The sequence below is a fragment of the Pistacia vera genome, unplaced genomic scaffold, assembly GCF_008641045.1.
Source record: "Pistacia vera cultivar Batoury unplaced genomic scaffold, PisVer_v2 Contig573, whole genome shotgun sequence".
NCBI lineage: Eukaryota > Viridiplantae > Streptophyta > Magnoliopsida > Sapindales > Anacardiaceae > Pistacia > Pistacia vera.
In genome coordinates, this window is record NW_022196416.1 from 105,472 (window position 1) to 130,810 (window position 25,339).

General features: G+C 36.2%; 3 protein-coding genes and 1 pseudogene across 3 annotated transcripts; 2 read left to right on the forward strand and 2 right to left on the reverse strand.

Moving 5' to 3' along the window:
* Positions 1-1,002: 1,002 nt before the first annotated feature.
* Positions 1,003-5,722, forward strand: LOC116109158 (annotated as a pseudogene).
* An 849-nt stretch (positions 5,723-6,571) lies between these two features.
* On the forward strand, positions 6,572-7,735 carry LOC116109167 (casparian strip membrane protein 1-like). The gene is made up of 3 exons (XM_031395394.1): positions 6,572-6,967; positions 7,093-7,216; positions 7,301-7,735. Exons 1-3 carry the CDS (start codon positions 6,708-6,710, stop codon positions 7,514-7,516), a joined length of 600 nt encoding a protein of 199 aa, XP_031251254.1. The 5' UTR covers positions 6,572-6,707; the 3' UTR covers positions 7,517-7,735.
* A 661-nt stretch (positions 7,736-8,396) lies between these two features.
* On the reverse strand, positions 8,397-8,846 carry LOC116109159 (increased DNA methylation 1-like). Its single transcript, XM_031395388.1, has one exon. The coding sequence runs from the start codon at positions 8,844-8,846 to the stop codon at positions 8,397-8,399; it is 450 nt and encodes a 149-aa protein (XP_031251248.1).
* A 7,947-nt stretch (positions 8,847-16,793) lies between these two features.
* On the reverse strand, positions 16,794-17,821 carry LOC116109170 (NDR1/HIN1-like protein 6). Its single transcript, XM_031395396.1, has one exon. The coding sequence runs from the start codon at positions 17,799-17,801 to the stop codon at positions 17,043-17,045; it is 759 nt and encodes a 252-aa protein (XP_031251256.1). The 5' UTR covers positions 17,802-17,821; the 3' UTR covers positions 16,794-17,042.
* Positions 17,822-25,339: the final 7,518 nt, after the last annotated feature.

A 25,339-nucleotide genomic window follows, 5' to 3' on the forward strand; every position in this document is an offset into this window, starting at 1 on the left:
TTCATTGGGTAGATCAGAAGTAATCAAATTGGTCGAAATCAACAGGGTTTGATATCATGATCGGTGAGGGTCTCGTTCTGATCATTTTGTTGGCTAGTGTTCTTTGCTGCTTGTAACTACCAAAAAACAGGTTGTAATGTGAATGGACCTACTGCTGTTTAGGTGAGGAAAAGTATTGATGAACCCGCCGATGTTCCACAGTTTAATAATGGTGCGCGGGCCGGATTCCCCATGTGGCTCAAAAAGCCATCGGCGCTGACCAAGGCTTGGAACTGGTTATCCTCACTATTATTTTTCAGCTTTCTAAGAATAATTAGGGCATTGTCCCTAAATGCAAAGGAACTGTGTTATAGTTGCACCTAACTGCAAGTTCAAAAAAGTTAGTGAAAACAGAACTAAAACATAATGAAGTAAATAAGAATAGTAGTGAAAACAGGAATATAGCTAATGAGATCTGCAGAGCACTATCTCGAAAGCTTCATGAAGTTGCATACTTTACCATTCAAACGGTCTAAGATTAATCGTTAACGAGTTTGTTTCCTTCGCAGCCTCTTGGGATGTTTGCTTGTTTTGATGATGATTCAACAGAATGCACTAGATATGCTATCCAATGATTTCCGACTCCACAAAGAGGCTTCAACAAACGAAAATTTTATTGATAATAACTATGAATAACTTAAACATAATAACCCTATTTATAATAGGCTAATCCTAATTTTACTAAAAAAATAATTAAAATAAAATGAGAAATCCTAATTGAAAAATAAACTAGGTTTCTAATAAAAATTAGGAAAACAGCGGTTGAAAAATAGGATGAGACTGTCCTACATAAGATGATGAGGGGTATTTTTTTAATTGTACATAAATTTTTTTTCAATTTATTTTAAAGCTAAACTTTATCTCAAAGTTTTATTCTTAAACATTAGGTTATATTTAATTTTATTTTCAGAAAACAAAATCGTAAAAATGCAAAATGTGTTTTGAAAACAATGAGATATCCAAATGAAGACTCGGATCCTCCAAGTCCGGGACAAACCCGCCTCGTTGTCTAGAGTGAGCGACCGAATGAAACTGAAGCCAATCAAGCTCCCGGAGCCGCTCGGCGGATTTCTTTTACGGCAATGGCGGAGATCTTCAACGGCGCCATTTACGGCGGAATCAGACGAGCGGTTGTCATAGGTAACGGATTCTCGGGCGCAGAGAATCAGTGTATCGGCTTGGTTCGCGCGCTTGGACTCTCAGGTCGGCATATCTTATACGTGAGTCATTTCATTTCTCTGTAATTTAACAGGACGTCAGTACCGAACTGGTATTGAAATATTTATTATTGAAATTATTGATATTTATCTCTGTGATTGTTAATGTTAATGAATTGATCTGATTTTGTTTATGCTGCAGCGTGTTACGAGGCCAAGAGGTGGAATCAATGAGTGGCTTCATTGGCTTCCGGTTTCTCTCCACAACAAAGTTCACTATTTTATTAAGCGAATTTGTGGTGATTCAAGATTTCAATTAATGTCTCCCAAAAGTGGTAAATAATTCTCTCTCAGTCAAAAATTTTGTTTGTAATGTGGAGGTAGCGTCACTGTGAAAAAGAGTTTTTATATCATAAAAGCCACGCTTGTGACATCCAAGGAAATATAATTTGTAACTGTACAAATGCCATGTTTATGATGACTATGGAAGTTTTATGTTGCAAGTGTGATATTATTCCAGTAATGTTAATACCCTGTATAGTACAAAATTCATGGGGAGATTGTGGGGTCAGTGTATAGGGTAACGTTTCCTGTCATTAGTACCATTCAATCATAGTTCTAGTGGGGTAACATTACCACCCTATCTGCACCACTCAATCATTTGATCATGCCTTGATTGAACCATTTCGACCATACAATTAGCAATCATGCCATGATTTACTGGTCCAGACTCCAATGCTTAACTGAATTCAGAGATTGTGTATTGGGATAATGGAAAAAATAACTATGGGTGGATAATGCAGGCTTGTCACTAGTTTTGGAAGCTGATGTGAAGCAGATTGTAGGAAAGGCCCATCAAACTGTTAAGTTTTTGTCCTGAGTTATCACAAATTACAGCTCTATGCCTAACTAATCAACTGTATAACAAGATAATCACAGATTAAGATCTCTGGTTAACAAACAATCTCCAAACAACAACAAAGTAATCACAGATTAAGATCTCTGAATAGCAACCAATCTCCAAACGACAAAGTAATCACAGATTAAGATCTCTGTAATCACAATCAATCTCCAAACAACAAAGTAATCACATATTAAGATCTCTGAATCATCAAGCATTAACAAACAACAGATCAAGTAAAGAGATAAAGATCAACACAAGGAATTATAGTGGTTCGGCTGGGTAGCCTACATCCACTCTTCAAGGCGCAAATAGGATGTCATTACTATTACAGTCAATAGAACAATTTACAGAGTATTGAACAAAGAAAAAAACGAAATGAGCAAAGAAGAATACAACCCAAAGAAACCCTAGCTTTCTTCCCTTTTCCCCTTGCTACATATCCATATCAAATGGAATCAATTTATACATCAGTCACCTCCCAGGATCAACCTTCACTTGGTACCCCAAGAAGATTTAGCCGTAGATGAGCAACAAATTTCGTCTCCCATAAGAACATTCTGGAATGAGACAGTTAGAGAGGAGAAATCTGTGCAAAAGAAGAGGGCTGGATCGAATGCTAGACAAAGTCATTTTAGCTCATCATAAAACGACATCGGTTTGACCCCCTTGACTCTCCCAATTTTTAATATTCTCCACCGTGGCACAAACACAAGCCACATCACCACACAAACATTTGAAAGGTTTGTATCCTTTATGCCTTTTGCTGCCTCTATGGTTAATATCTTTTATGATTAAAGAAAAATATGGAACAATGAATTAATTCTTTCTTCAGGCACAGAAATGTTTCTAGTTCTTTTAGTTAATGATGGGGTTGTGTGTCACTACTTGTTTCAGGGATGGCCCATTGTTGGTGGTTGCATCTGGCCGGGATACCATTTCTGTTGCAAGCTCCATAAAACGGTTAGCTCCAGAAAATGTTTTTGTTATTCAGGTTAAACTTCATCCATTTTCTTTTCACTTAATAGTTTGTGAACTACCATTTACATGACACCGATACTGAAAATGGAGGCAAAGACACAAACACTTGGTTTTTGGATTGCTTGATCATGTTTTTTTGTGCTTTTCATGAGTCTAGGTGTTAGAATTATTTGTTCACTGTCTTCAACATTGCTCATCAGACTCTGTGTATAAACCTCATTTTGCTGGATGTGGTTATCCTGTCAGCATAGATGCTAAGAAAATAAGACTCAAAAAGTTATTGGTATTGTTTGTTTTATTATTGTGCTTCTAGCGAGTAACAAGATTGTGTGCATGATCTTACTTGTTCTTTTATTGCTATTTTCATTGCTATTGTTCCTTTTATGTAATTTTTTTGCTATGTTTTACTAGAGATAGTATGCGAGTATCATGCATTGGCAACTCTATTTGGAATATAAGATGATAATGGATACAATTGGTTCTAATGGGTTTCCCTGGAAATCATTTTACAGATACAACATCCAAGGTCACAACTGAATAGGTTTGATTTGGTGATTACTCCTCGTCACGATTATTATCCATTGACTCCTTATGCCCAGGAACAAATTCCTTGGTTTCTAAGGAGGTGGATAACTCCACGTGAACCTCCTGACAGACATGTGGTATGTACCTTGGTTTCAGAATACTTGTTTACTTGGATTTACAACATTAGGGAACTTGTATTCCATTTAATGGTTGGTAGTGATTATAGTTATTGCAATTATGGGTATGTAGCTCATACTTTTTCTTTTTTTTTTTTTTTTGGTTTCCAATCTCAGGTTCTCACAGTTGGAGCCCTTCATCAGTTGACTCTGCAGCACTTAGGCATGCTGCTTCTGCTTGGCATGATGAATTGGCAGTGCTCCCAAAGCCCTTGCTTGTTGTCAATGTTGGAGGTCCTACAAGTAATGTGCTGTACTTATCATGTGTTTCTTTTTCTCTTCTTTCTGAGGGGATAATCTCGTTGAAATTCCAGCATCTGCATTGTTGATTGACCTTGGCAGATCTTTTTATATGAATTAATTCCGTCTAAAGAAATATTATCACTAAAAATTATTATTCCATATTTGAATTCAGGAAATTCCCCTTTGGTCCAAAAGTAAAACATCGAGTGAACTACAGTAATTTGATCTGAAAAAGTTTAAAGAAAAATGGATGAAATTTCATTGCATTATCCTTAAAGGAATTTATTTTTTCCCTTTGATATTCAGTAATTTATTTGTAATTCAATTTTCTTTCTATGTCTTACGAATTTTTGGAGAACAAGAGAGTGTTTCTAATGTTGAATATGATAAAGCCATTGAATTGGACATCTGAAAGTATGTTAAGTATTTTCTTCTTCCTGATCATGTTCTTTGTGGAAAGTGGTCTTTGGATGAAAAACTGTTTCTCCATCCATATATTGTATGGGGAACATATGCATATTTTACATATGCTGTTTCACTTTGAACAATGACTACCTCATGTAAGAAATTTTTTTGTAATATTACTTTTTCATAGGCAACTGTCAGTATGGTGCTGATCTTGCAAAGCAGTTATCTGCAATGCTGCAGGATGTTTTCTGGAGTTGTGGAAATGTCAGAATATCGTTCTCTAGAAGAACACCAGAGAAGGTATTTATTTCTTTAGTAGTTTCTTATGTCGATTTCCTTCATTAAAACTTGCTACATCTGGGCATTTTTATTGACAGGTTGCCAAGATTATAGTCAAAGAATTTTGTAATAATCCTAAAGTTAACATTTGGGATGGTGAAGGTATTGAACTTTTATTGTTTTGAGATAATGTTTTGGGAGATTACTTATTTTTTATTTATGTAAACTGCATAGATCCAAATCCTCATATGGGGCACCTAGCTTGGGCTGATGCTTTTGTCATTACAGCTGATTCTGTAAGTATGTTGAGTGAGGCTTGTAGTACCGGGTATGTTTGATGTATGATGATGAGGAAACCTCCTAATAATTTAAGGTTGAATTATTTTTCTGAATTGAAATTCATATGAGATATTTTTACTCTTTATCCTACAGGAAGCCTATATATGTTGTTGGAGTTGAGCGGTGTACATGGAAGTTTGCTGAGTTCCAGAAGTCTCTGCTAGAAAGAGGATGTGTTCGACCATTCACTGGTAAAGAGGATGTAAGTTATCAGCTTTCTTACTGAATGTTTTGTTTATAGTAAGTATAATTTAAACCCATGGGTCTGTCAAATAGACCATATCTTTCTTGTCTTTATGGTTTTCTATAGTTGCATTTGGATAGCTGTCATGGGTGATGAATATATATCACCTTGTGTAATGATTCTCACTCTTTTCTGTTTTGCTCAACTATAAATACAAATTTATCTGTCAAGTATAACAAAGTGATTGCTTAGTAAATTCTATAATATATGTTTAGAATCAGCTCTAATTGGATATAGCACTACAACTGTTCCAGTGACTTTTAGTTTAGTTGCTTTCACTTGATCCCACCACAATTTAATTTAACTCATATGCGGTTTGATTTTACAGATGTCTGAGAACTGGAGCTATTCTCCCCTGAACGACCTCGCAGAGGCTGCTAGTCAGGTTAATGCAACACTTGCTGAGCGTGGATGGAGAATACATCCATGATTGGCGCTCTTTCTATTAGTTACTGAGCTTTGCAAAGTTAATGTGGTGCTTTGCACTAATCCCACATTTCGGCAGTGTTCCATCAAGATTTTACCAAAAGACGAATTTAGTTTACTGTTGAACAGGTATTCCTAATTACTTACACCTACGGAAGCATTTTCTTTCTACTTGTATAACCACTCCTTCATTGTTAAAGAAAGGTGAAATTTTGAATTGTTTGGAGAGATTTGAATAAAATATGTGGAATAACTAGTCGTGTATGATGGAAGGACAATAATATGTACTACATTTCATGATATGTGATTTTCATCTTTTAATTGACAAAAAATACTCCTTGCTCATGCTTCTCCACTCCAGTAATATACTGATATGCAAATGTGGACTAAATTTTAAAAAATTGGACTGGGTGTGTTCGGCCTTTTGACTCAAACCAACTTGGGCCTTGGTTTTGCAACCTCTAATTTCCAAATTGTGAACTAATTTGACTACTATTTAACGACAGGAGTTGACCTAACGTGGTTGGCCAATTTTCAATTCTAGTTTTAGTGTTTTTTTGGTGCCTTTTATATGGCATCAGGAAGAATGAGTTTTAATTATAAGATTGATTATTAACTACCAATCGAAGTTATCTGTTGATTATGGAATATTACCTGAAATTACTTCGACATATGATAAGGTCAAGTGGGATGACAGAAATCAATAAAGTGAATTGGATTAGGGACAATATATGGTTTAGTTGACTGATTTATGAGTTGGTGTATTTATCTAATTGTCTTGACTTTGTTATGAATTCCTAATTCCTCTTTTCATTCTTGCAATCATGTGAACGACTCCCCTTTCTTCCCATTAACCAAAACTCTTCTTTCCTTATCTATATAAGCTTCATTCATTCAACCATCTTCATCACAACGCATTTCACTTCTCTCATTAACCAACACTCTCAAACTTCTCATTTCAAGCTTCAAGTATCTTTCACTCAACGAAAATGAGGAGTGATTCGACTACCATTGATGTCCCCGAATCAAGCGCTGTTGCGAAAGGAAAAGCGCCTCTTATGCCGGCTCCAAGGCCAGAAAAAAGTCCATACAAAAAGGGCTTAGCTATATTTGACTTCCTTTTAAGGATAGGTGCCATAGTGACAACTTTAGCTGCTGCTGCTGCTATGGGAACCAGTGATGAAACTCTTCCTTTCTTCACTCAGTTCTTTCAGTTTCAAGCTGGTTATGATGATCTTCCAACTTTTACGTACGTTATTTCACTCAAATGCAACATTGTAGCATCAAAATTATCATTGAATTCATTATCTTATGCATAAAACAATCGCAAATGCTACTTACATACTATCACACTTGAGGTTTCCATTTTTGCAGGTTTTTTCTGATTGCAATGGCAATAGTAGGTGGCTACCTAGTCCTTTCGCTTCCCTTCTCCATCATAACAATTGTTCGTCCGCACGCAACTGGACCAAGACTCCTTCTAGTCATTTTGGATTCTGTAAGCTCTCTCAACATTATGTTTTTTGAGTTATAACACAAATTCCTAGTTTATATAACAATAAATGTTTCAATTTAAATGCAGGTGGCACTAACTTTAACCACAGCTGCTGGTGCAGCTGCCGCTGCCATCGTTTATTTGGCACACAATGGAAATCCAAACACCAACTGGCTAGCTATTTGTCAGCAATTTGGTGATTTCTGCCAGAAAGTCAGTGGGGCTGTGGTGGCATCTTTCATTGCTGTTGTGCTCTTTGTGGTAATGGTGGTGCTGTCAGCTTTGGCTCTCGGAAGGCATTAAGAAATCGAAACCGGCGCAAATGATTTTCATGTTTTTATGATTCCTTTGTTGTGTCCAGAAATTTGAGTTTCATTTTATAAGGGTACTGGTAACAGTGATATCTATTATATTGTACTGGAAGAATTGGTATTGAATCTAATGTGCTTGTGTTGAATCAGTCCATTCAATACTGCTTTTGAGCATCTGCATTTTAATGTATTCTGACTGAAATTAAAGAATACTTCAAAATGTTACATTCTCCGCCCAAAATTCCACGCATGAAAACAAATTCGTATAAGGAATGCTGCCATTCTGCCATCATATTCAAGTTTAGATATCCTGCAATTCCATTTAAAAAAAAAAAAAAAATCTATATTAAATTCTTCATTAAACGGTATGAAATCAGAAACAACTGAGTCTGGAAAAATTACAGTTCATCAGGTTTGAAACTTTAAGATTGTGCTAATGGATCACAAAGATCGTCCTTCATATGTACACTCAAAAACATTTCATTACTTCTTGGTTTACAACTTTGTCTGCTCAATTTGCAAAAAGCAATACAGAAGTGGGGCTGGAGCTGACAAATTCCATATCAGAGATTCAGAATTTGCCGTAGTTGACAAAGTTGCTCCTGGTTGGCACAAATTTGCGGAAGGCATCTTCACAAACAGCTTCTGACACATGATTGTATCCTGGAAATCTAGGAAAGTATAGTTTGAGTACTTGAGTCTCTCCCATTTTGTCATCTCTGAAAACCCGAATTTCGTAATCCATGTATTTACCACACTATGGGCTGAAGGCAATATCAAATTCATCACTCCTATTTCAACAAGCTGCCTTTCAAGCTCACCCATCAGGCGACGACACATTCCTTGTACGCGATACTTGAATCTGGTAGCAACTAATGGCATCTCAGCAACCTCTTCAAACACTCTACAGTTGCCACAGAAACAATTTCTCCTTTCTTCTCCAGAACAAATGTGTAGAATCCTTGAAAGTTCTTGTCCTTCGTTTTAGATTTGCTATTTAATATAACATCTAGAGCAAGATCTCTTCCAGTCAGAGGATCCACAGCTGGCTCAAAACACTCATGCATAACATCAATTGCCTCATTCAACTTCCTCTGATTCTCCTTTAAGACCTTACCATTCTTCAATAATCTCCAGGTTAAATTATCCCCACCTAGTGATATGGGCGTTCTTGAAAGCTTATGGAGGCAAGTAAATATATGTTCAAACCTATTACTGCAAAACCATTTATCAGGGGCATAGTTTTTCACCTTAACTTCCCCTCTACTCCTCAGGCATTGATAATAAGTGTGAAGAACTTCATCATCAACAAAATTCTCCATTTTTTTCTCAGATTTTCTCTCACCACAGATTACACAACAACAGGATGTGCAGAACCATTTTTCACTTGGAACATCCTTTAAGCCAAGGCAACTCTTGTGGTATGTTGAACGACATGAATCACATATAATTAATTCACCTCTACAGTGGCAAACACAACACACATCATGACTCAAATCTTGACTATTCTTTTCCTCCATCTCGTCACACTTCTCTTTACCATTTTCCGATTTATTATTACATAGTATTTGCTTTTGACAGTCCTATAGAGACCTCCCATCTTCAAGAAAAATATTAGCAGCTGGCCTACGCTTCCTTCTGCCCACATGAGCTTCAAAATCACTGATTGTGAACACCTTATTGCAACATTTACACTTGATTCCGGTACCACTTATCCACCCTTCACCCAAATTCCCAGATAACACTAGAATGCCCCTGGCGTCACCACTTTATTTTCAATCAACCTAAGATTACACCTTGATGTTCCAGGACTCACCTGCAACTGCATGCGGGTTGGCTTCTGACACTTTTGAAGTTCTCTTAATTTCTTCAATTTTTTGAACGTTTTCCCTCGTTTGGGTGCCTCAATATTTTCTGACTTCTCCATCCTCCTCTTCTTTAGGCTTTGTACTTGTTATGCCTGGGAAAGTAAGGGTTGACGTGGGAGGGTCACGTGGAGGATGACCTGCTCCCGTCAGAACATTAAACACACGTCAGGCTTGCCAAAAGATATGGAGTTCCCACGCGTCCATGTCCCTACTGTAAACCGTGCGAAGTCAGTTTGGAAAGAAGGTGATGGGACATAAAGCCGGATTATGTCCTGATAATCACACCAACCCAAGGATTTAGTGACCCACACTCACTATCAATACAAATCAGTGGACGTAGGACTTGTTACCTTAGCATCCGAACCACTTTAAAAGTTCTGATAGCATTTATTTCTCTTTATATATTCACTTTCACGTGTGCTTTTTGATCAATCAACGTTGCACACGTATTGATTGGTTGGTGTCCAAAATCTCGCATCAACAGTATTTAAATTAGAACAAACAAAATCTTTAAGAACTCCTTCATCCATGCAAGCTTTGCAGGCTGTTCTAAGCGAGTAATAAACTTTTCCCTATTTTCTCTTTCCACTGAACAAGAACGTCTGATACGAATGTTGTTAAGTAGAAAGCCCAGCCTACGCAAACTCCTACGGAACCAACCCAATCAACTTGTCCACAAAATCAGCCCACTTAAACGAACCTCGCACAGGGGAGCCCATGCAAAATAGAGCAGAAGGTTGACACAGCCGGCCCATGTATCTGTACAACATGCCTATGCTACCAGCCCACACAAAAGGGCCACGTAACCGACCCAGGCGAATTGCCCATACAAGCAGCAAATAGCCGACGGCCCAGAACCGAACAGCCCACCATAACCTTTTTGTAACAGCCCAGGAGGTAAAACCCAAACCATCTTCTTGAGAACCCAATCCACCCACTTAGAATATGTAACATTATCCTAATTATATCCTAACTAGATTGTCGATTGTTTAATTTTATATTTAATTTTGTGTTTTGGTGATTGTAGAGTTGCAAGGACGTTGAAGGATCTCCTTTTGTGGTTAAACGGTAATTTTGTTACGATTTTAAGCACTTTTGTTAAGAATTTTTTTTTTTTTAATTATTAAATCAACAAAATACAGGTCTGGATTTTTATTTATATGGAGTAATTAATGTTTGTGTTGAGGTTGAGAAAGATCTATCTGAGAAATGTTATGTACTGATGGTGGATACGAGTTTTAGTGTAAGAGCAGATGATTATGCATTTAGAGATTGAATAAATGGTTAAATTTGCTTGTGTGTGTGGGCTCCAAGTAGCTCACTGTTTTGGTCGTTAATTGTCTGATGTTAGTTGGTGAATCTTGTGGTTATCAAATTACAAGTCTCAAGAGTTAGCACATTTAGCTTGACAAAGTTTATTTGCTCTACACGATTAACACAACATGTTTGGTTTGTTTGAAAGAGTCATTTAGCTTGAGAAAGTTTATTTTCTAGATGATTAACATAACATTACCATGGGTTAAACAAGCAAAGCACAACAAGGGAGTTCCCACGGCACCATTTTCCTACCTCAGAAAAAATTTGTAACTTAGAATTTACTGTTGGCGGAATATTTGGTCATATACACAACCAATAGGTTTAATTAGAATACTCAAGGAACAATAAAGAAGAAATAGAGAAGACACACTCATGATTTACAAGAGTCGGTAATATACCTACATCCACTGGGCACAACAATGAGAGACAAATACAATATCAGGATGTCTCACTCTCTCTACCTAAGAACTTATCCACAACCTCTTAATGAAGTACTCACTCTCTCTCTAATCCTAAGACTTTTAGGAACTCAAAGTCCTCAAAGAATAGGAATGCTATATAGATGTGTATAGGATAAGACTTAATATCCCATTAGGAAAAGAACTCCGAATGTAACGGAAACAACTCATATTTGACTCATCCAGACAGAAACAGAATGGTAGTCTTAATTAACATTGCATTTTTATGATGGAAAGAGTCTTCTTGTGATTCCAGAAACTTCATTTCTCGCTAGCAAGTACATGAAGCTACACCAACAAAGTTTAAGATATGAAAGGATTGTTGTGGATGGCTTTTGTTATGCTTGGAAAAGTAGGGCTGACGTAGAGACTTGTCAACATGGGTGGTTAGAGCTTAAGAAGGTTCTACGACCGCTCATGTGCGGCCACGTCGCGTGATGACGAGAGCGGCATGCTCCTGCCAGTGTAGTAGGTGTATGCCAGGTTGACAAATGGTGGGAAACGATCCACGTGTCCCATCCCTGCACGAGTCGAGGAAATCACTCGGGCAGGTGAGCAATGGGATGTAGAGATGGATTTGCACGGCATCTACCCCACTCGCAGATTTAGTAATCATTACCTTGGTCCATCCTATTATAAATAGAGGACTTCTCTCCCATTTGTGGGATTGACTAATTTCACTCTGGAATAGCATACTCTCTCTATCTGTCTCTCTGTCTCTATCTCTCTCTGTCTGTCTCTGTCTCTGTCTCTGTCTCTGTCTCTGTCTCTGTCTCTGTCTCTGTCTCTGTCTCTGTCTCTGTCTCTCTCTCTCTCTCTCTCTCTCTCTCTCTCTCTCATTTGTATTCTCCAAATTATACCTGAGCTCGTTGAACGTGACCTAACTTCACTCATTAATACAATATCAGTGGACGTAGGATTCGCCTTGTGAGCATCCGAACCACTTTAAACATTATTCTCCACCTTTCAATTAACTAAACACTTCCATAATCACATGTGACTTCTGAGTCCACTCAGCATCTCTCACGTGCGAATGGTTGGTGTCAAAATCAAGCATCAACAATTTGATGTTAGAGGAAGGGCACTGATTTAGTACTTGTTCTTCATCAGGAGAATCTCTGACTAATCGGTCCCATTACAGCAAATGGCTTGCGGTTTCAAATCTGAGTGAACCTGTAACGCCCACATAGAGGTACGTAATTTAATTTATATGTTTATACCCTTTAGTTGATTTTGTTAAAGTTATTTTGAGAAAATGCCTTAAACTTGCATTAAGGATAAAATGGTCTTTTCACTCAAAATTAGTTGGAATTGTGGGGAGTGAAAAGAGATAGAATTTCATGGAGAATGTAATAAATATGAGGGCATTATGGTAATTGACTTAGGGGCATAGATAGAATTTTAAAAAAAGTGTAAGGGCAAAATGGGAATATATATATATAGATTGTTATATCAAAGATTGAAGAGTGAAACCCTAGCCACTCTTCAACCTTATACATGCCATTTTCACCTCTATATTCTCTCAAGCTCTTCAATTTTTCTTCAAAGAAAATTCATAGATTTTGGGTATTTTTGGGTGGATTTTCAATCATAAGCATCTTTAGGTAAGATCATTGTACTAAGAAGTGAGTTTTAATTTTTAAAGTGTTGAATTTTGATGATTTATGTTCATAGGATTTAAGAGGAAGGGAGTTGGATCCAAGAAGGTTTTTAAAGTGTTGGATTGCTCTTGTATAAGGTAAGTAAATCCTACCCGAAGTCTGATTTAAGTTATGGTGTAGAGAATTTCCTTTATGTATACATATGTTTTATATGTAGAAATTGTTGATGGATTTGGTGTTGAATGATGATTATAAATTATCCATGAGAAGTTATGTTGATGTATTGGATGTTTGATGAGTGTTTGGATGAAATTTGGAAGAATTGGAGTGGAAATTTTGGGCAGATTTGGTGTTGAATATGGAGGGTTTAATTCCACTTTTTGGTGGCTTAGAAAAGAGATAGAAATGTAGCCAAATTAGGGTTACTTTGTGCACCTAAGTTGTTTGATGAAATGTTAAAGAGAAGTATTTGTTTGAGTATAATTATGTGTTATATTGAGATGAGTTTGTAGATGGTAGAGAATGACATATTTGTATTCCATATTGCATAATTGCATTTAAACATGTGAATTTAGAAAGAAGTATAAGCATGAAACCATCTACATGCATACATATTCATAAGAGCATGAAAAAAACACACTAAAGAATGTCAAAGATTAAATAGAAAGAAATGAGAATGTTAAAAAGTTCCAAATCTGAATTTTAGTTAAAGAAGTGTAAAAAGATAAAAAGAAGAAAAGGTTGTTGTGAGGGGGAATCTGAGTGACAAGAAGAATTTTTCCCATATGCACGCCGCCTTTAGTGAGTGGCCTAAGAAGAAGAAAGAAGAATTAGTACAGTTCGTAAGAGTGCATGTGGATGAGGGCTGTACCCAAGAAAGAAGAATACACTCACACGACCAAGGTTCCAAATCCATGCCTCAACCGAGTCCGATCGGCAAAAGAAAAGAATCAGAAAAGAATCAGAAAGAAGAGAAAATAATAAGAAAGAAAAGAAAAGAAAAGAATCAGAAAGAATAAGAATGAATAGAAAGAAAGAAAAAAGAAGAGAAAAAAAAGAAGCACAGAAAAGAAAGAAAGAAAAACAGAATAGGAACCGAGAAGAAAGAAAAATAGAAAAGAAAATGCACCTTTTATACAATTGTGCATTTGCATTTTATTTATGCATAATATCATGCCCATTATCTGAGTAGTAAGAAATTAGAATAGAGAAAGAAAAGAGAAAGAACAAAGAAAGAACAGAGAGAAAAACAGAGTAAGAGTAGAGAAAGAATAGAGAAGAATGGGGAAATGTGAAGTAAGGAAAGAAATTCAGAATTTAAGCAAAGAAAAGAGAAGGGTAACATAGTGGGTTTACTTACTAAGCAATTAGTGCTTACCCAGTTGTTTACAATGTATTTGCAGGTAACAGGTGAAATGCGGTCATTTGGATCATCACGCAGCGGAAAGGGTTGGGTAAAACTGTCAAGCTAATATTTTGAGACTTATTTGTATTATGTAAAGTTTTGTGAATAAAGAAAATTAAATGTGGGCCCATACTTTTATACTCGTTTATATACTTTTCTTATATGTATTTAATGAGTTTTTACTGTTATTTTACGAGTATACTAGCTAAAAAGAGAGTCATTACAAAACCAACTATGGCAACGAAGAAATCCCCTTGGTACAGGAGGACACTTCTCCCGAAGGAGTGCCTCCAATCCAGCAAAATGTAATGGGGGATATCCCTTCAAGCTCACGGCTTGATCTGGCAGTCATGAGTTACCTGGAGAGGTTCAACAATACTCTCCAAACGGTCAGCCAAAGGCTGGATTGGTTGGATCGGGTCATGCCACCCGAATCAAATGAGGCGGTGCAACCACTAAAAATGCTTGTAGGTAGCGTGAAAGTGCAGAAAATGGCAAAAGCCCATACCGCGTGTACTGCAACGCATCAAAGAAAGGGAAAGCAAGTGGCACACGGAGGACATAGAGGCTCCGAGGGACCAAAAAACACCGATCGCGCCTCGGGTAGAATATCCGTGGCATTGTGACTCGGTGGCATGTTGCGGCCCAAGCTATCCCGTGCCACATCGCATGAGCACTCCCACAAAAGTACGAGGGTGGGAGATCCCCATAATTGCCAAAATGAAGACTTTGAAAGTCGTCGCGCGGGAGACTCCCACCGTCTGCGGGTTGGTTCGTACCACTGCGGAGGTCGGGAAAGCTCCCCGCACCATTCAACGCCATCACACTGCTCTAGCCAGCGTGTGTCGAGATTGGCTGGAACTGCTAGCCGAGGCGAGGAGGAATCCGACCTACGGTCCTTCCTCAACCACAATTGTGAGGGTCAAACCCACGTTTCGGAAAGTGATCCCCAGATAGCTCCGTGACCTTAGATTAAGGAGCTACAGCGAGCTTTGGATCAGCTAAAGGCTCAGCAAAATGAGCAAGGGCAGGTCGTAGAGGCGTCTCCCTTTTCTCCAGCAGTATTAGCCGCTCCTCTCCCGTCAAGATTCAGAATGCCCGACATGCAAGCATTCGATGGGAATTCTGATCCGCAGGATCATCTGTACGAGTTCAACGACCTCATGGAACTCCACCAAGTCTTTGACTTGGCAAAATGCGGTTGCTTGGTGGTAACTCTTATCTCTCATGCCAAGTGATGCTTCAGGTCACTCCCAGCAGGATCAGTCAGCTCGTGACCTCAGATGAGCTCAACATTCCTGAGACACTTCCAAGCAAACAGGCAGTTCTCGATGCCCCTAAGCTACCTTAGCAACATAAGGCAAGAGAGGGATGAGCCCCTCCAATCTTATATTGAAAGGTTCCAAAGGGAGCTCCATAAAGTAGCTCACACTCCCGAAGAGTCCGTTCAAACTCTTATTATCGTAGGAGGTCATCCATAGACAGATCTGTGGAAGGAGCTACAATTTGAGGACGATGTTTCCCTCACCCGCTTTTACAACCTTACGGAGAAGTACTTCAGTAAAATATTAAAAACCAAGAACAACGTCTTTCACAGTTACTTTCACTCAGAAAATATTTTTCACAAAACCTTACACGCATACACACTATCAACGACAACCAACAAACCATCATACAACTTTCGATACTCTTCAAAGAAAAAAAAAATGCTGATGCATATTTACCTACTCCATTAAACCTTCGCTTTTTGATGTTCAGTCGTCGATGATTTATCTACCATCAACCCGTAAACAACCCTATGTCATCAAATGTCATTGTCATTCCTTATGTCGTACACCAATAATGCTGCTTCTCAATGTTTTTTCCCTTCACTCGTCGCAAACAGATTTCCATCACTCTGTCATGGTCGTCGGCTTTAACTCGTCCTCCCCTGTAGCTAGTTCATGTTTCACAAGTTGTCGTCGATGGTTTCGTTTAGGTCGTCGTCGATAGTTGTCGTTCAGTTGCTCAAAGCCTCAAACTCTAGACAGAACACAAAGTCACAACAAATGAAAAGCCAATAGACTTTCGTTTATTCTTCTTCTTTTTTTATTCAATGTCAATTGTTAAGGACACATGTCAAGCCCCCAAGGAATCTTCCAAGAGAAGCTTCTTCCATTAATCGAGAAAGTTAATTAAAATTTCAAATTTGGCTGCTCTACATACAATTACTATATTAACCTTTAATAGAATGAAATTTCTAACAGAGAATGACGGAAAGTATTTGTTTGTCTTTTCTAAACTATTTGGGTACCACATTGTCATTACTTCAAACCTTGGGTGGGTGTATGTCGTTCAACCTTTTAAAAACTTCAGTTACCATTACACAGTAAAATCTCAATGGTAACTTTATTGTTTTAAAACATTACTTTAATTAAAAAAAAAAAAAAAAAAAAAAAACTAGAGGGACAAACTGGTAACTTACATCCTTATATATGATTGAGAGCATATCAATAATTGACTCTATTGACATGATATAAAATCATTAAAAAATTTATTAAGTCAAATAGTAAAATGTATTTTCGTCTTTACAGTGACTATATCATGTCAATTCACAAATCTCATCAACGGATCTTAAAGATGGATGGGAAATTGTTTTTTCTCAAAGTTTATGGGTGGGAAAAATAATTACACCAAACCTTTTGTGGGAAATTGTCATCTCCTCAATAAATAATTTGATAACTAGTGTACACAAAATTCAACAAAATGTATATAGGGAGGTATATACCCAGTACCGACCACATAATAGAGCAGTCCTCCACTATTTTTATGGAATATATCAAAAGTGATAGAGAAACGTAAAATGTAGAGTAAATATTAATTACTAAATCTAAAGCCTAAGTCTAAACTTACAGCTGCTATTCTGAATACTAATGGAGTTATCTGTGGCTAAGCTATCTACCACCAGCCTGCACGTCACTGCAAATTTGACCTTCATCAGCTTCAATTTCCCAAGCTTAACCCTCACTGGCTGATCAACCTTCAGATCCAATGGCACATTCCCAGTCTGTTGCTGCTGTTGTTGTAGTGATGTAGCCAAAGCGGTGGCGTTTTGTGTTTGACCTGTTAATGGCAAATTAAGCACTGTTGTATTCTGGTGACCCTGGTAGAATTTTGGTATTGACCCTTCGCATAGTTTTGAATCTGTGTACCACACACTTATATGGCTCCCCCTTTCATAATATATTCCTATTTTCTTGTTCGGATTTGTTGCAGTAATAGTAACATTAAACGTCGCCTCTAAGCTCGAATCGCCAGAAAAATTGAACTCGGTTATTCGCATTCTGTCGACGGAATATGTTGGTATCTTTGGCTGGAAAGCAAGGAATAATATTCCAAGAACAATTGCGATGGTGATGATGAGGAGTAAAAGAAGAGAAATGGTCCAACATAAGAACTTGCAGCAACAACTTCTTTTCTTTTTGGGTGGTTTTGAGTGAACCACAGGAAGAGTTCTTTCAAATGGTGGATCATGTTGGGGTGTTTGATCAGATTTTGAGGAGCCTCGTGGTACCAATGGAACTGTTGGTGTGTGTTGGGCCTCGACATCTTCGTGCACCGGATGGATTTTCTGTTGATGATCCGCCATTGATAAATTTAATGAAGAAAGCTATACAAAATATCTATCTATTCACTAGAACCCGTATTGAAATTTATATAAGAGAAGCTTAAAGCTTGGTCGATAAAGTCAAATACGCGGATGGTTAACACTTTTCTTTCTTTGACCTTTAAGGTTTTATATTCAAGGCACACGTTTTCAATTTTCATACGTTTTTTAAAATCCAATAACGCATATGTTTCCACGTGTAATTGAAACCCAAATATTTATTACTTATTTATTTATTTATCTATTGACTATTAGTTTCCTTCTAGAACAAATGGGTTGGTAGGACGATCAACCCTAACTCAATCCGCATTAAGATGGGTTCAATCTGAATCACCTAAAGGACGGGTCGAATCGAACCTAACCCATATATTCATTTCTATTATTATTACAATCATTAGATTGAAAGCTCACGACATTATGTAGGTGTATTTATTATATTTGTTATATTATTATTAATTTTTTTGTGTTTTAAATATATATTTTATGTATTAAAGTTTATTTTATATTGAATTGATAATTAATAAATAAAATATTATATAATTAACAAATAGTATATATTTATTATTGGTGTAAAGAAATATTATCTACAAAAGAAGTAAAATTAATTTTATCCTATTTTATAAATAAAAGTTATATTTTCAACATTTATGAATTAGAATATAATATTTTGTTATTTAATTTTGGTTTAATATTTGTTTCTTTTTTTTTACCGGGTTGTCGAAAGTAATCTATCCACATTTAAATTAATTTTACATAACTTGGAAATTGTTAATTATAATAGCAACATGTTTTAGTTGTCAATTAAAATTATTTGTAAGAGTGAACCGGGTTTTTTACTTAATTATAAATGTTAAACCGGTTGGTTTTTACCTCATCTTAAACTGGTTTATTAGTTTGTCTAGGGTTTCACTTTCTTGTTTTTCATTCGTTCAGCTTCATTGTTAATATTGTTCACTCTTTGAAGATTGTTTTGGCTACGTCTCGTGTTGCTGTTGCAATTGACTTTGAAGATGATTACAGTGTTTGTCTTTCTCCTTTCATATGTTATATTGCACTCTGTTTTGAATTCTTTGATACCATGTTTGAAGAAGTCATCATCTTCAAAATCAATAAAGCTCTCCACCATCCGATCTTCACTATCATCAATAATGCACTGAACAACATTCTCAGGCCCCAAAGATTTGATTATACGATATATACTATCTATGAAATGTTGAAATGTCGACCCTTCTTCAGGAATTGTAATTTTGTCAATATACACCAACCCAACAGGGGAATAGGCGAAAAAGTTCATACTCACAAGTTCTGAATCTTCTATTACCTTAGACATCAACAGTGTACAACCTTCTTTCTTGAAAAATCTCTTGACATTTCCAACGTATTCCTCAATTTCTTTCTTGACATCTTGTATCAACTGAGATTTAAGGGCTAAAATAATCTGGTAATTCATAAGTTGGCCCGAACTTGCTATGCTCTTCAACAAATCAGCCAGAAATGGTGTTTTGGAAACATCAAGTGGAAAGGATAAACTTAGCAAGCAACTTATCCAGTGATGTGCTCTTATCCTCATATAATAATAAACCAAACACTCGCATATAGTTTTTGTCAATACAGAACTAAAAAAGTAAATGTGAACTGGCAAAGCGGCCAGCAAAAATATGCATAAGAAATCCCAGAATAGAGGGGTGCACTTTAGAACTCTCAGATAGATGTTATAATAGAAATCGAATTCCAATATACAATTAGTCACCTACCAATGATGGAATTGCACCAGAAAGCATAGATTAAATATTAAAAAAAAGGAAGCACAAATAGCAAAATAAAAAGCATTCAAATGTATAAGTCATTAACCCCGAAGAAAAACCTAAATTTAGAAAATGTAACATTCTTCTTATGTAAAACATGCTAAAAGACAGCCAGCATTAAGTCAAGTGGAAATTCAAAAATTCCTCTAGCTACCTGCATTATTAGGAGCAGTCAAACCTATAGGCCCTGTAGAAGCTGAGGGATGAGGGAGAGGGCATGGATTCGCCATCCATCCAGCAAGAGAAGTCGAAAGAACAGCAGGAGTAGGCTGAAATGGCTAGAAAAATACAATTTAAAGTTAAATTTCCAAGCAGTCAGAGTCCAAGTTAGCTCAATTACCTAGAACCTTCAAAATTTTTACTAACACCATGAGCACTCAATGGTGGAAAACCTCCAGGCTTTGGAACAGCACCCATTAAAGGATTGGTAACGAGAGAAGGGCTCGAGCACCGTTTGGCTGTCCACAACTATGGTCTACAAATAGGGTCTTTATGTTGGGATTAGGCCTTGGATTCTTACATAATTGATGCTGCCAATTTAAACTGCAATTCAAATGCTAATAAAAGTGAGGATCTTCAATTAAAAGCAATAAACGAAAGCATAAAGATTGACACACAAGAAAGAAAAGAACTTCTCGAGGACCTCTGGTTAATTAGGGTCCGTAGCCTTGAATTCTTCAAGGCAAGAAATTAAAGCTTATCGCGGAAAAGTGGATTAGCCTCTATCAACGTTTTCAGTTCAGCTAGCATTATACCCCTAGCAGGCTTGGTATCTCCATATTTCGAGAACTGTTCATTATCTCTGCAAGTAAGACCACAATCAAATTTATCATATAAGAGATATGATTATATGACTTCTTTCTTTTTTAAATAAGACACAAACGTAGAAGACATACTCAGCTATGGAAAATAGTTAAGCACAAATTCTCAAAGATATATCAAATATATACCTGAAGTTTTCCAGTGTCAATAGCTGTGTGATCTCCTTGAAAAACTCTTCATTAAATGCAGCAAAAACTTTCAAATGTTTAACTAATATATCCACACCTTTAGCACGATCACGCCTAAATTAAATTTTTTGTCAAGGAGAAGGCATTAAAGAACTTTAAACACACTCCAAAGTTATAACAAACAAATCCGTAAAACTGAAAAAATATAAAGAGAACTCAATAATGCACTTGAAAAGACAATAAATAAAATTTTAATATAGAAACAGATAAATAACAACACAATGCAATCAATATACATTTCTCTCTCCAATTACCTTAGATTTGCAAGCACGTCTTGTGAAGACAACCAATTTGGCTTTGTATGTCTTCAACCTTTGAACATTAGCTTGACCCTCCAAAGATCGGTTCTTACGGCAATGGTCAACTGAAATGCCAATAGTTGGTGCTACTTCCTGGGAATGCCTGCAGCCTGAATGAGTACAGAGCGTTACATCCCCAATGGGAAACACAATCAATAATAACGCCCGAACTTTGATTCACGACATTTATGATGGCAACAATCTATAGAACTCAGAATCATTCATTTTCTGGTGTTAACAAACTATACAATTTTTAATCTCACATTTTCTTTTTTCAGTTACCACACACAACAGCTCCGTGCTTCCATCTAGAGTCGGTGGTAGGCCGTGCCAGCCCACGGTACGACACGGTACGATAAAGCAAGATACAACAAGCCTAAAAAATATACGGGTCATGCTATGGGCCTTAAAAAAGGCACGTAGGCCGGCACGACATCACACAAAAAAAAATTAAAAAATGTGTTGTTAAAGATATATAATGTATATGAAGATTTTAAGAAATTAGAAATGAATGAAAATTAAAATGTATAATAATTCTTAATTCTAATTTTTAATTTCTAAATTTATATTTGTAATTTATAATTATAACTTATAAGTAATAAAAAGTGTTGAAATTCAATTAATATTTTAATGTCTTATTATTTTATTATATTTCATAGTGATTATATATTTTTTAAATTAATATAAATAAAAAATGTCACTAAATATAAAATATAAAATATTTTTTATAATAATTATTAATAATAAATCAAAATTACCATAATTTATAAATATTAAAATTAAATATTTTTACAAAACACGTGGACTGACCTATGTCACGACTCAAGGCACGGCACGATATATAATGGATCGTGCTGTGGACCTTCAAATTTGGTGGGCTGACACGGCACGATAAGACTCGAATTTTTGCGGGCCTTGGTATGACACAGCCCATGATATGATGTGCCTTAAATTTTTAGGTACGACACAGTCCATCGACACCTCTACTTCCATCAAACAAAAACAAAAAATCAAACATCTCACGGCATCACCCTCATCTGAAACAAAAACACAAATCAAATTACCCCACCTCCTCCTCATGATAACTAAAATTTAAATAAATAAATAAATAAAAAAACCACCCATTTTCAAGTTACAAAATTCATTAAAGCTATTGTTTTAACCTGATGTATTGAAATTTTATAGTGCATGCTATAACTTTCTGTCATTTGAACCAAAACACAACTGACAAACAACCAAAATAGAAGCCATTTGTACATGTAATTGAATTTCTAATTTAATAGATATTATTAGTTAGTAGCAGTTACATATATTAGTTGTAACTATCTGTTAGTTTAATTAGTCTATTTGTTAGCTAGTTTGTGAAAAAGTCCAGCTATTTAAAGCACACAGTGTATTGAGAAGTAAAGTCGAAAATAAAAAATACATTTTCCTTTCTTCTCTCTTCTTTCTTCCGCACATTATCTCTCTACTGTTTCCATTCCCAAAATGGTATCAGAGCGCTTTTTCGATCTAACTCATTCAACAACAAATTTCAGCAAATTTTTTTCGACTCAACCAAGATTCTTCTTTGTTTCATTAAACTAATTCAGATTTTTTGTTTCTTTCTCTAATTTCTTTTTGCAATTCTTGATTTCTTTTGCCCTAGTTCTTGATTGACAATGAGTGGATCTACTGAGAGAACAACAATGGCGGCAGATTACAACAATCTGTTGTATCTGCATCCTTCAGACACTCTTGAAAATCAAATTGTTGGCCAAACTTTGATTGGAACTGAAAACTATGGATTATGGAGTCGTGCGATGCGAATTGCACTTTTAGCAAAGAACAAGCTAGGTTTTGTGGATGACTCATTTACACGTCCTCTTGATCCACTTTAGGCACAACAATGGGAATCGTTCTGATGCGACAACCATGTCTTGGATTATGAACACTATTTCGAAGGATTTGGTTGCTGGAGTTATATACGGGAATAGTGCTACTTCAGTATGGAAAGATCTTAAAGAAAGTTATGACAAGATTAATAGATCGAGAATTTACTCAATCATGAAGGAGATTGCTACGATTCAATAATGCACATCAACGATTCCAGTTTATTACACAAGATTAAAGATTCTTTGGGATGAATATGCTTCAACGCTTCCACCTGCTAATTGCGCTTGCCCTGTTTCTAAAGTTACTAAAGAACATGAAGAGACTCAAAAAGTTATGCAATTCCTTATGGGTCTGAATGAGAGTTATTCGGCAGTTCGCAGTTCCATTTTATTAATGAATCCATTACCAACAGTCAACATTGCTTATTTAATGATTAATCAAGAAGAGAAACAGGGAGGAATTACATCTACAGTTAACACTCAATCTGAAGTGTTAGCTTTTTTTTACTCACAATTTTAACTTTTTAGTCTACAAATAATCATGCTCAAGGCACCAAATAGAAGAAGGCTATGGAGTGTGAATATTGCCATTTGACTAATCACACCATCAATTTTTACTAGAAATTACATGGTTATCCCGATAATCGATAGAAAAACAAACAGAAGAAAGGAGGTACTTCTAAGATTCCTGTTGCTAACCATAGTGAATCTGCTATGATGGATGATCCACACAAGACTTCTGCTTCTGTGAACAAGCCTTCGAATCTTTTCACTCCAGCTCAGTACCAAGAAATTCTCAAACTTCTTGGCAAGGATGGTTCAAATACTCCTAGATTGACTCTGGATGATTCTGAAATTGCTGCCAATATAGCAGGTAACATAAGTTCTCTTCTTGGAACAATTTTATATAATGAGTGGATTCTTAATACAGGAGCCAATGACCATGTGACTTTTGTTTTTCAAAGTTTGAAAAATATTTCTTCATACAACTCTACAAAAAAACCCAGCGTTAAACTTCTAAATGGTATGACCACCCAATTACCCATACTGGTGATATATCTCTTTCCTCTCGGATTAGACTCAAAAGAGTTCTTTTTGTCCCTCAATTTCATTACAATTTATTGTCTATTTCTAAATTTTGCAAAGACAATAATGCTACTGTTACATTTTTTCCCCATTTTTGCCTATTTCAGGACCTATGGACTAGGTCAATGATAGCAATTGGTAAAAAATATCATGGGCTCTATTATTTGATTCAACCACAGGATAATAATCTGTATTCCTCTGTTATAGATAGTAAATTAGATTGTAATCCAATCTTGACTGCTTGTATTAGTGTTAATAATACCATATGGCATTATAGATTAGGTCATGCATCTTTTTCTAGAATGAAGTTGATTCCTTCTCTTACACACATTTCTATAAAAGAATCACTTTATCATTGTAACATCTGTTCTATGGCTAAGCAATGCAGAAAATCTTTTTCTCATAGTACATCTTCTTCAAATAATTTTTTTAACCTATTACATATTGATGTATGGGGTCCTTACAAGGATCCCACATATAATGGTTTTAGATTTTTTCTTACTTTGGTTGATGACTATTCACGAGCGACTTGGACCTTTTTAATGGTTACAAAATCGGACACCTTTCATTCTTTCAAAAACTTTATTTTGATGATTCAAAATCAGTTTTCTATTACCGTAAAAAGATTAGGACAGACAATGGAACTGATTATTTTAATAAAAATTTTGACTTTATTTTAAGTTCTCTTGGTATAATTCATGAGAGTTCGTGTCCTTATACACCCCAACAAAATGGGGTTGTAGAAAGGAAACACCGCCATATCCTGAATATTGCAAGAGCTCTAAAATTTCAATCTCATGTTCCTATTCGTTTTTGGGGGGAATGCATTTTGACTGCTACATATATTCTTAATAGGGTCCCAACTCCTCTTCTTCAAAACAAATCTCCATACGAAATTCTTTTTCATAAACCACCCGATTTGACAAATTTGAGGGTCTTTGGATGTCTTTGTTATGCCACTGTTTTACCAAAAACAGATAAATTTAGTCCAAGAGCTTTGCCTTGCCTTTTTCTGGGTTATCCTATCTTTCAAAAGGGATACAAAGTGTTTGATATTACTCATAGGAAAATTCTTGTTAGCTGGGATGTTGAATTTTTTGAAACCATTTTTCCATATTCTGATTCAACACTATACAGCGAGTCTACAGCTTTGTTTCCTAGTGCAAAAACCATATTTGATTCAGATTGACCTAGATTCATGCCCCATTTTGCAGATATTCAGGACTCCAATCCTTTATTTGGACCAGTTCCTAGTTCTTCAGGCAGTATTCCTTTTCATTATGATAATTCTAAATTTTATCCTTCCCCTAATATTACTTCTCAGTCTATACAGCCTATTCCATCCTGAAAATCTACCAGAGCCACTAGACCTCCCATTTGGCACAAAGACTATCACATGCCAAATAACACCAGATATCCCATTTCTAATTTTGTTTCTTATTCTCA

Bases quoted from the DNA above. Each gene is read 5' to 3' on its own strand.
- LOC116109170 (XM_031395396.1), bottom strand. From the start codon at position 17,801: ATGGCGGATCATCAACAGAAAATCCATCCGGTGCACGAAGATGTCGAG.
- LOC116109159 (XM_031395388.1), bottom strand. From the start codon at position 8,846: ATGGAGAATTTTGTTGATGATGAAGTTCTTCACACTTATTATCAATGC.
- LOC116109167 (XM_031395394.1), top strand. From the start codon at position 6,708: ATGAGGAGTGATTCGACTACCATTGATGTCCCCGAATCAAGCGCTGTT. The intron at 6,968-7,092 runs GTACGTTATTTC...CCATTTTTGCAG, and splicing joins GATGATCTTCCAACTTTTAC to GTTTTTTCTGATTGCAATGG. The intron at 7,217-7,300 runs GTAAGCTCTCTC...ATTTAAATGCAG, and splicing joins TTCTAGTCATTTTGGATTCT to GTGGCACTAACTTTAACCAC.